The 11,587-nt window shown below is 39.9% G+C and overlaps 1 protein-coding gene across 2 annotated transcripts; it reads right to left on the bottom strand.

Moving 5' to 3' along the window:
* Window positions 1-77: 77 nt before the first annotated feature.
* Window positions 78-10,827, bottom strand: pkd2 (polycystic kidney disease 2). 2 transcript variants are annotated; one of them, XM_086157310.1, is made up of 15 exons: window positions 9,824-10,827; window positions 8,680-8,793; window positions 7,850-7,983; window positions 6,952-7,202; window positions 6,533-6,757; window positions 5,583-5,811; window positions 5,144-5,314; window positions 4,870-5,051; window positions 4,649-4,769; window positions 4,463-4,561; window positions 4,252-4,373; window positions 4,022-4,139; window positions 3,766-3,929; window positions 2,985-3,132; window positions 78-1,030 (listed from the first exon to the last, which is right to left on the bottom strand). In XM_086157310.1, the coding sequence occupies exons 1-15, from the start codon at window positions 10,251-10,253 to the stop codon at window positions 821-823; spliced, it is 2,718 nt and encodes a 905-aa protein (XP_086013436.1). In that variant the 5' UTR covers window positions 10,254-10,827; the 3' UTR covers window positions 78-820. The 2 variants fall into 2 exon arrangements, with proteins under 2 accessions (XP_086013436.1, XP_086013438.1); XM_086157312.1 differs by having other exon boundaries at window positions 3,766-3,926.
* Window positions 10,828-11,587: the final 760 nt, after the last annotated feature.

The raw sequence follows: 11,587 nt of genomic DNA, 5'->3' as shown, positions 1-11,587 counted from the left end.
ACATCATTGTTCAGTGTGGTGATTATTTTCCTAACATTTAAATAAAAAATGCTAAAAGGAGAAAAAAAAACAATCAGTTTGATATTTTAAAAGTTTATTATGTATAACAGATAAAAAACAGATTATAAAAAAGGCACAAGAAGAAGAAAAAAAAAATATATATATATATATATATGTATATATATATATAAATGCATGGGTTTCCCATGAAGACTAGATGCACTCCAAATTGAAGTTTGTTTAAAGTTACAATATGTACCATAAACAATAATAAGCTACTTAGTTTGAAGCTTAATTGATGTATGTCAGGAAGGCCCACACTTCTCATTACTGTTGATGAAAATGATTTTATACAATCAGCAATATGTACCATCCAAAACGAAATAGCATTTTCGTATTTGCTGAAATGATAAGACGTGTGAGTATCGTGATCAAACGCAAGTGGGCATAATTCTTAGGTAGTACTAAAATACTGCATATACAAAATAATAGAATAAGCTTGCAAGCTGGTGTACTGTGACTTTAAATGTGATGTCTGAGCCCTTCATAATCCACTGTTATCTCCTCAATTTCCTTCACGCGCTTATATCAGGCTATTCCATGTGAGTCATAAATATCCTCTGCAAAAAAAAATTCACTCACCTTCAGTGCAAAAAAAAAAATGATTTGAGGAGAGTACTTGTTCTCATCGGTAGTACGTCAAACAATCAGAATGATAACGATGTATTGTTCTCTTCACTTTTAGTTTCCTTTCAGGCTACATTTTCTAGTCAGAGTGGAATTTCCTTCAAGAGGTTAACTATACACACTTGCGAGCATTTTATACATGCCCGCTCCCATTTGTGCTTGTTTCGAGGCCATCGGCGGACAGGGAAGAGGACGGGCGTGGTCGGAGACCGATGGGAGTGGCCGGCGGTGGGTGGCTGACCTGGGAGACCATATCGTCCGACTCCCAGCGCTCCAGCTCCTCTCTAACCAGCCTGTCTGTCTGCTCCCTGTGGGCGTCGGAGTCGCGTCCCAGACGTTCATCCTGGAAAACAAAGTGACCGTTTTTGAGAGAACCAATTATCTGGCCCGGTAATCCCCTCCTGTGAGGGGCTCACAGAAATAATCTCCATGTCCCCAACTGCTCCAGTCTTGGACTGGACTCCCATCCTGATACTGAATCTAAACGATCCAACATGTTTGATATTTATGAGGGTAATCCCACTCAGATCCGGTTGTGGGAACCGAGCGTCTACATCAGGGGTCGGCAACCCGCGGCTCTTTCATCCCTCCGATGCAGCTCCCTGTGGCTTTTGAAAATAATGAATGGGTATTTCATTAAAATATATTTGATTTTAGTGCATTAATTTCTAAAATAGTTTTCAATTTGAAGATTATGGTGATCTTGCAACATCTAAATACAACATGTTAAAATATTTTTGTCACTCTTAATAAGCGACTGCACGCACCAGTAAAAGGATGACAACACAAAGAGAGAGGACAGCATTTTTGGTTTGCTGCCAGTGGATAATTTAAGTTCGGCTTCTTTTTTTTTCACAAGGACTAAAATAGACGTTGACTATTTTGCTTAAAAGTAACTTTCAACCAAATGTCTTACTTTTTCAGAGTTCAAAATGTTTTGGTTCATGCGGAAATGTAATTTTGTTTTCTCTGCAACACACATTTGGATATTTACATATGGATATTTTGTTTATATATAGCACAAAGGCAAAAAAAAAAAGAAGTTATATGCCGTGTTAATTTATTTTTAATTTCAAAAGGGTTTTGTGGCTCCCAGTTTTGTCTTTACTGTGAAAACGTTTCGGACAATTGGAAAAAACCTCCATACATTAAAAAAAAACAACATAAAATATGTGTCTCTGTGACAGACAGACACATCCTTCCTGAAAATGTTCTCCATACAAGAGGTCCTCACGGCAGTTGCACATTGCATTGCTATAATGTACATCTGCATAGCGGCATGGGAAATAAAATCCATGAAGCAAATGCAAAGTGAAGCCATTGTGGTGGAAAAGTATCGCTGCGTATTAATAATAATAATCATTTGCATCAACAACCATCCATGTTTTGCTATTTTGTGTTTGGATTAGCTGCGTCAGAAGGACTGAAAGTTAGTCACAGCAAGGCAGAATATATGCATGTGAATGAGAGGAACCCAGGTCGAACTGTGAGGCTACAGGGAGTGGAGATCAAGAAGTTGGAGGATTTTGAGTACTTAGGGTCAACAGTCAAGAGCAACAGAGAGTGTGGAAAAGCAGTAAAGAAATGGGTTCACGCAGGTTGGAAGGGGTGGAGAAAAGTGTCAGGCGTACTATATGAGACTGATTAGCGGTGGCTCGTGAACATACCTCATGATTATTCAGGGATGGTGTAAAGGTCAAGTCAAAATTGATTTCGGTTTTAAAAATCAATAATCGGCACAGAGGAAGCCTTGATCCTCTCCCCGATTTGGAAAAAAAGCATGATACACATTATCATTTGGATTCGGACCAAGGTGATGAGTGTGGACACGCCTGGAGACTTAAAAGATAAAGTGTGTGCGATTAAGAAATTCCAGTTGTGCGTTTGAAATCCACATTTGGTATCAATAATTGGTTTCAGTATCTTTTTTTATATAGACTGGAGATTCATACCTGCCTCCAGACCACCACTTATTTTGCAGGATTAACATAAGAAATGCAACCACTTAATATCAAATTCCTGTGGTCATGGTTGGAATCCATCTCAAAAATTCATTAGATTACTATTCACAGTTTATTTCTTGTAGGTATGTATTTGTTTATATATATATATATATATATATATATATATATATACTGGTAGATGGATGCAGGAATTTAAGCTGCCAGGCAGGGGGTCTAGAGGAAGACCAAAGAGAAGATTTCTGGACGTAGTGAGAGAGGATATAAAGTTAGTTAGTGTGAAATTTCTCCCTGAAGGGAAAAGCTGAAAGGAAAAGAAGATTAGCTGCGTCTCACCTCCATGATTCCATCCAGCAGCCTTCCCAGTACATCTCTTCTTTTGAGTTTAACTCTCTCCATGGCTTCCAGCTTCACAATCACCGCGTCTATCTTGGAGACGATGCTGCCGATGGAGTGCTCCATTCTGTCCACGCGTCTTACCAGCCTAGGAGACAGAACAGTTACATTGTAAGTCCACTGGATAAAATATACACACTGCCATGTAAGACGGAGGTATAAAATTTACCAGCTACTATAAGTAAGACACTCCTGACGTGCAAACTAGGCCACGGCAGTCACCGAGAATTCTGTGAGCTCGAATCTGTCAAAAGTTCAATGTTGATATCATTCTGGCTTTACTTGTGTGTCCTGACATGACATGACACTTGATATACAAAGTAAATATTGCTTTAAAATTGGTCCAACTGAAACAATCTGTCTAAAGATTGTGACTTTAGATAACATGCAATGCGATCTATTAATCTGTCCAATGGATTCAGCCAATGATGACAATGATGGCATTGTTTCCACGGGGTATGTAGAAAGCGATTTTACGATCCATCTGTCATCATCTTGTGATGATTTAGCTTCTCAGTTCACCTGCATTCATAGCAATTGTGCTCAGCGCTCAGCCCCCAAATTATAATTATGGAAACAAGGAAGCCCTAGTTTATATATCGGACGATTACACGGGAAGGCTTTTCATAGCTGAAGGGTTCCAAGGTTAATTGATATTTTGGTTTCATTAATGAAATAACATTAAGTTATGTAAAGTATCATTAAGATTTAAACTGCATACACTTGAAATTCCTCATAAGAGACACCCCCTGAGCTGCTGCCCCGGCGGCGAGAGCTGTGGCCGCTGTCTTCATCATCGTCCTCCTCTGAGTCATCCTGAGTCCGAGGGAAGCTCCGGCCACTGCTGGGTCGAGCCAGCGAACTGCGTTCCAGATCCAAGTCCTCCTAGCGAACAAGCGGAAACACACTGAGTATCTCTGGGTCTGTCAAGCACGAGTTGACGTCTTTAAAACAAGTTTGTCGGACTCATAACTCACTCTCTCTTTCTCCAGGTCATCTCTCATCTGCTGGTGTTCGTGCTCCGTCAGTTCCTGGTCTCCGTCATGATCGTACTTTGCAAAAATGGCCTGAATTTCTGCATCGGTGTGGCCCTTCCTGAGGTTAGAATCAATTTGATATTGAGCTTTGACTTGACAGAGCATTGGGATCCCTGCCTTTTATTTTTTTTTTTTACATTTTATCAGGATTTAATTTAAAATTAGATCACCCTTTCAAATCCTGACGGAGTTCGTCGAAGTTCAGTTTCCCCCCGGCCTGACGCAAACTGTCCGAGATGTCATCCACCGCCGTCTTTTTCAGTCTCAGCTTCATCAAGGCTTTGTTACAACCCTTACGCGTTTCACACAAATATCATTTTAAAATAACATCAACTTCTGTATGATATGATAAACAAAAAAAGAGCATATTTAGCCCCATACCTTCTTGATGAGGTCAGTCATCTCCATCTCAGACCTCTGCTGGGACATGTCCGCCTTCATCTCGGAGTACGTGTCATTGATGATGGCCAAAAACATGTTCTGCGCACAAAAAAAAAAGTGGTTTCTGTGTCAGACTAAAACTGCAAAGGTAAAAAAAAAGAAGAATTTTGAAAACACCAGACTCACCATGAGAATGAAGAAAATGAAGAAGACGAATGTGGTGAAGTAGATGGGTCCAAGGATTGGGTTGGCGCTCTCGATCTCGGAGAACTCAAAGTCTCCCAAAATAATTCGGAACTGAGTGAAACTACAGAAGCGCCAAAATAACATGAGCAAAGACAGGACGATCTCTATTATGGGACAAACAAAAATAACATTCATTCAACACATTTGGGTTGTTTTCTTACATGCTGGCTTGAAATGTGCTGAAATCATTGACCTGGGTCCCAAACACCAGGTAGGCCAACTGAGCGTATGCAAGGAAGATGATGAAGAACATGATGGCAAAACCTATAAGGTCCTTGGCACAGCGAGACATAGTGCCGGAGAGCTGGCTCATGGTCTTATTGAAGTTGATGAATTTAAAAAGCTGAGAGGAAGGGAGATGATATTAATGTCGAGCACGCGTTTGGGCATGTCGCCGTCATGGATGATTTTGAAACCGGGGAAAAAAATGTATACCTTCACCCAGGAAAAAAACACGATGACCGCGGCAATGTTGTTGAACTGAATTTGTAGGTTGGCCAAAGGCTCAAAGGTGGGGTGAGCGGTGTGGTTCTCCAACAGACCTTTGAGAAGGTTACTAACCATGGCTGTCCGGGTTATGTTCATGATGATAGCAACAACACTCAGCTGAAAATCAAGAAAAAAAAAAAAGAAAATATGTTCATTGAATTTATATTTACAAAATGAGTGAAAAATGTCGCTGCTATAATTATCCAATTATCATATATATATATGTATATATAAAACAGAAAATATTTTTTTTACCGACAAGTAAAACAACATGCATTTTTTTTTATTTAAAATAAATATATTTTGCTAAAGATCCCAGCCCCCACTTTTGGAATCTCAACCTCATTTCACACTTCACGCTTCGAGTTTTTCTGTTCATACGCACCAGCACGATGAGAACATCCAGGCAATTCCAGAGGCTCTTAAAGTAATGCAGGCGGTGGATGCGGATCTCCAGGGCCTCCTCAACAACGTAGTAGAGAATGAATAGGCAGAACGTCACCTCACACAAGCCCACGAAGTAGTCCCAGCTGGACATGTATCGAATCAGGCGCACTGTTTGGAACTGCCAGGAGGTCACCACCCCTCCTGTAGCAGGGAACTCCACCAGCAACCTGAAAGATAAGATAAGATAAGATAAGATAAGATAAGATAAGATAAGATCAGATCAGATAAGACAAGAGACTTCACTGATCACATGACGGGGACATTTAAATGTCAGTAGAATTACAGGGTAGTAAAGTGTGCAAATAGTAATAATAGAAAAGTACCCAAATAACAGACATGGGTACAAATTCGTACAAAATATAAAAATATAAAAAGGAATAGACAAAATGTTTTGTGCAGGGAATGGTTATAGAAATTATGTGTGTACAGAAATGATAAGGTATCCTGGAAAATATAGAATTTAGTATATAATATATAAAACATATAAGTATAATATAAATATTGCACAGATGACAGTGAGATTAAAAAGAATCTCCATGATATGGAGCTGAGTAATTATTAATTTGCAGTTCATATGAATTAATATTTATTGGTATTTTCTTTATTATTTTGAGATTTGATGAACAAAACTTTAAATATTCAATGTAATTTGCTTCTGAAATGTAAGAATTTGCTTTTCTATGTCATTTCATGTCATATATGTAGAGCCACCACATTCTTAAAAGCAAATAATCTGTTCTATGATGTGCAAGGCCAATTTCAGACAGAACTATAATATAATATTTAAATCCAATTTTATATAACTTTTTTTTTAAAGTGAATGATTAAAGGGGGAAAAGGATGCTCTGCCAAGGAAAACTACGACAAATCTCTGCTTCTGCTTCTCACCTGACTATGCAGAAGAGGTTGATGTTGCCGTTGTAGACGGAGAAGTCCAGGAAGACGGCCCGGGTTCCTCTGTCCAGCCACAGGTGATCTCTGAGAAACTGCAGTTGTGCTGCCGACTCCTCTTTTGTACGAGACAGGTCTTGGTAGTAACCCCCGCCTCCGTATTTAGACACCTGACCAGAATAGCTGCTCCCATTCATAACACTCTCTGTCGAGTAAATCCACCTGATGAGACCACAAGATAAACCATATCAGGAAGAGCTGGCGAATGTATTACTATATCCCTATGAATGTAAGAACATTTCTGTTTGTTTCTTTGAAAATTCGCTAAAAGTTCCTCCAAATTTGCTTATCTTTTTTTTCTCAGTAACTATAAAAATCAAAAATATCTAATGAGCGACAAGCTGATATTGACATACGCCGTTCCATTCTTGGGGCCAAAGGAGCTGGTGTCCTCGTTGGTCGGGGTGAACATGTTGAAGCAGTCGTGAACTTTATCTCTCAAATCTTCATGGACGGAACAGGACTCATTGCGAACCTTTACCTGCCGCAGGCGGGGGACCCCCAGCAGCAGGTTCTCGTAGTAAATAAGACTCTGGTTCTCTGGCAGGCTCTTATTGTTGTACCACACCTCCCAGTACATGCCGTTGAGGAAAGGCCCCTCTACGAACTAAAGGTTTGGAGGGGAGAAAACAGGAGCGTTAAATTGAATAAAAGCCTGATATGTCAGTATCATCATTTTCAGATGATAGGGTGCAAAAGTTTTAATACTTTTCCACACCTTTTTTTTTAGTTGTTAGTGTTTTTATTCACCATGTGTTATTCTTAGCGGAAATACAGTCCCTCGTTTCCCAGCTTTTTTAGGTATCACGAGACACATATAAGTATTGTTTTCCAAAGATTGATTATATCACCCAATAGCTGACTTTTTGTTACAGTGAGATACATCTGATTTACTAATTTAGGCCCCTATTTGGAAAACAGACTGAAATTAACATAATTCACAGACGGGTTATGCATCAAATGCCCAAATCTCTGTCACAGTTAGAGAGGATGAATCTAACTGCTTGAATGTGACCTAGATTTCAGTTCTACTTCTGATGTTTTTTTATCAGAATATATTAAAAGTGGACTACTTATACTTTGCAGTCAAAATAAAAAATACGTGTACAGAAAATCGCTATAATAGTAAGATGGAATGAGTAAAATGCTTTCTGTCTACATGCTGAGCTTAGATTACCTTCTACTGGTTATAGTTCTGCATTTAGCACAACGCTAGATTATAAGGTCCAAATATAGTTCGGCTTCACACTTTACCTTCCAGAACTCCTCCATTGTTGACAGGCTCCTAAAGGTTGCAGGGTTACCAGCAGACAGCGGTGTGTCCAAGAAAAGCTGAGACATGACTTTGGTGTAGTAGTACATGTTGGCACTCACCATTCCATAGGTCACTGGAGCATATATAACAAAATAACATAGCGTTACTGACAGTTTTTGGGCAGGAGTTAACATAAGCTACATCTAAAAAAACATTGTGCACACTGAAAAATAACACTTTGTTAATATAATTGTGCTTTTTTTCCAACATCGCCTTCGCTTTCTAAATAACACATCGTTTGCAATGATGGTAGCTATTGAGAGCAGCTTTCGAAAATAGTTTTATTTCTCAGGTTCTGTTGGCAAAATGGTGCTTATTCCTGTCTGCCAGGAAATCATTTCCCCATCCACCCAAAACCACACTTTGGCATTTTTTTCTAGCACAGCGAAAAAAGTAAGAAAAAGCAGAGAGCCGTTGCCACACCAGCTGCCACAGTCATAAAACGCACACTGTGAGTTGTCAGCTATATGTGCAAATGCTTCTCAAATGATGCCCACAGAAATATCTTGATTGTCCAACTTACTTTAAAGAAAATAAATTTAGAAATGGTGGATTAATGCAATAACAGCAAGAATAATTATATTATGTGGCCATTTGCTTTGTGCAGTAAGGGCAATTGTTTGGAAAATGTCTCTTGTTGTCATTAATAACCAGGACGCAAGCAGTGATCCATTTCACAGGGGTCTCTCATCGTTTTTCATCTTCATGAAAACCAAGACATTACACAATGTACTAAAAATGCATTAGTTCTGTTTTGTTGTCTACTTACATATGCAAACAGTGATGAGAAACGCAACATATGTGAGCATCTCTCTCAGTACATTCCAGAGGTACCTTTCCCGGCTGCTGCCGCTGTCCTCCATCAGCTCTGTGCCCCACAGAACTGCGAGAGGAAAGTGAGCATCTATAGTCTCAGTTACTCAACAAATATTGACTTATAAATATTGACTTATAATACTGATGCATGTCTAATTTATTGGTCACTCCAAAGCTGTTTTATTTTTATAAGTTTCTGCTTTTTATGCATTTTCTGGGAGTTTATCTTAATTGTATAAGCTTTTTCAGCTAGTTTTTCAAACTATCTTTATCAAGGTCATAATGCCATTTGGGGGAACAGCTGTATTTTTTATGCATGTCTTCATCAAGTGCACCATTTCAAGATTCAATAGTCAAAGAATCAAAGTGTTTATTGAACAGTCTCAAAATGTGTTTTTCTGCACAATTACATTCTTATAACTGCCACTGTTCGATTGCACTGTTCATATTCATATCTATAATCATGTTTATAATAATGTTTACACTCCTCCCATCAGTACATATCCAAATGAATTTCACTGTACAGGGAAACACGTCTACACTGTGTATGTGACAATAAACGCTTTGAATCTTGAATCTCAACAGTATGAATAAGTTGAAAGAAAGAGTGCAAATTGAAATGAATAATTTTTCAATTATTCAAAGCCATAGTTCAAAAAAGACTTAAAAAAAATGGGATGTACATTTTTGTATACTCATTAACAATGAATTACATTTAATCTGCAAATATGTGACAAATATACCAGTGTATCGTCGCCTTCTTAAAATAATATTTTTTTCAGAAAACACCAAAAAATGAGCCATATGCTAAATAAGAAGTTGATTAGGCAATTATTCAAAAAGGTGACAATATGTTAGATAACTATGGGTTTTTTGGCATCAACAATCCTGATAAACAAACTGACAGTCAATTCCTGAACAAAAGAGCGAAGAGCAAGTCTTGTTTGTTTTTAAATTCAACGTCTGAAATCTTAGATTAAATGTAAATTCAAGTCATGGAAAATAAAAGTGTGACATGCAAATTGACCCCTATATGTCATCTTGTTGTCATCGATCATTGATAAAGCATGTCGAGCTGGAATTGAGAATGCACTCACTTCTGATTTTCTGCAGGATCTGCTTCAGACAGCCGGGGTGTTCGTGTCGGCCCTGCTGCCGGGCATCCAGGGTCGGGGTCGGGTACAGCCCTCCCCGGGGGATGTGGGTGCTGCTCCCGCCGCCGTTGTAGCTCCCCAGGCCGCTGCTGCAGCTGCTGCTGGAGGCCGTGGACACCGACCTCCTCCCGGGGCTGGCCGGGGGCCAGTCCGCTTCCATGATCTCCTCCTCGGGCTCGAAGCCCGGATTGTCCCGGCTCCAGGCTTGCCTGGACGGAGGGGACGGGGTACCGATGAGCCCTCCGAGCCCCAGGTCCTGGTGCGGGATGTTCTCCATCTCTATCCCCTCGCCCGCGTCCATCCTCGGGGACAGCCTGCAGGTCTGACTCGGGGGCAACGCCAGCTCCTGAGGCCGGACCCGGGATGAACTCATGGTGCAAAAATGGGTTTGTTTTCCTTTAATTTTTTTTTTTTTAAGCCTACGCAAGTGTTAATGGTATTTGAGAACCATCAAGCCCCAGATAAACTTTTATAACAGCTGGGGCATCACGCCTAAGAGACAACAACACTTCCTTACGGTGAGATCTGGACAAACCGTGGGTTTAAAAAAGAAAAAAAAAAAGTTAAAATAGAAATAAAAGTTGTCAAATGATACAAATCGAAATGTTGTGAGGGGGAACCCCGGTCTAGACGTGGAAATGCCCCGGACCCATCGACTTTTTCACTTTCAGCAAACTTTAAAAAAAAAGGAAAAAGAAAAAGAAAAGAAAAAGTTCGATCGCTCTTCGTTTCCGCGCCCTGGATGGGTTTCCGTTAAACCGTTAAAGTTGTCCGATCGCGCTCAATCCGTCCTGAAATCCGCGACATCTGAGTGTTTACGTGAAAGTGTAAAGATACTTTCCTTGTCCCAGGACGGCCATCTTGTTCTTCAAGTGTCCCCCTCCTCCTTCTCCTACTCCTACTCCTCCTCCTCATCCTCCTCCTCCTTCTTCTCCTCCTCCTTCTTCTCCTCCTCCTCTTCCTCCACCTTCATTCCCCTCCATCCCCCCAAAAAAATCCCAATTCTCGGGTTTCAGTGGAAGTCATGGCGTCACCGTAAAGATGGAAACAAGTCTGAAATTCTCCAGTCAAACACCACTTTTAACCCAATTTATTCCACATTTCATATTTTAAATATACATACATACCTCATTTTTTATGTTTCTCCAATCTGAACTATTATAAACTTCATAAACTTCGAGATGCAGTTTCTTTATGTCTTTCAAAGTACATTCTGGGATCATTTGAGATTTACGGCCCCTCCGGTGAATTGGAAAGTATTTGGATGAATGTTGACGTTACATAACCCTCCGTGTTTGGGTGCCTGGTTGCCATGACAACAAGACACATCTCCTGAACTGCTCTGCTGGTCGGTGTGATGTGGTGTTGTTGTTTTTTTTTGTTTGTTTTTTTTTTTGCAGAAAACCACCACACTGATATCTATAACGTGCACGGAAATGTTTCTTACTCCACAAATGATCCAAGCAGTCCTTTAAGTGATAATCGAATTCCCTGTGAGTTAAGCGGGCGGCTCAGTTAGAAGAGCAGGCATCGGTTGGTGGTTCAATGCGCTGGAAACTCAAGTTGAGACCATTTATGCACACATTACAATCCTGCCAGCGAGTTTAGTTTTAAGAACGTTAGGTCTGAGACTAGACTATGACTGGGTTTTTACAAAGACTGTTAGTCTTAGATGGTCACAAATTACAAGACTAGATTCTTTCAGCT

The sequence above is a fragment of the Fistularia commersonii genome, chromosome 12 (genome assembly GCF_037954325.1).
Source record: "Fistularia commersonii isolate RoL2024-O1a breed Wild chromosome 12, RoL_Fcom_v1.0, whole genome shotgun sequence".
Classification (NCBI taxonomy): Eukaryota; Metazoa; Chordata; class Actinopteri; order Syngnathiformes; family Fistulariidae; genus Fistularia; species Fistularia commersonii.
Note: the sequence above shows the minus strand (reverse complement) of the source record. Positions and strands in the feature narration are given on the sequence as shown.

Excerpts from the sequence above, each read along its gene's own strand:
- pkd2 (XM_086157310.1), bottom strand. The coding sequence starts at position 10,253 with ATGAGTTCATCCCGGGTCCGGCCTCAGGAGCTGGCGTTGCCCCCGAGT. Across the intron at positions 7,203-7,849 it reads CAATGGAGGAGTTCTGGAAG|TTCGTAGAGGGGCCTTTCCT; the intron begins GTAAAGTGTGAA and ends CCAAACCTTTAG. Across the intron at positions 6,758-6,951 it reads GGCCCCAAGAATGGAACGGC|GTGGATTTACTCGACAGAGA; the intron begins GTATGTCAATAT and ends TGGTCTCATCAG.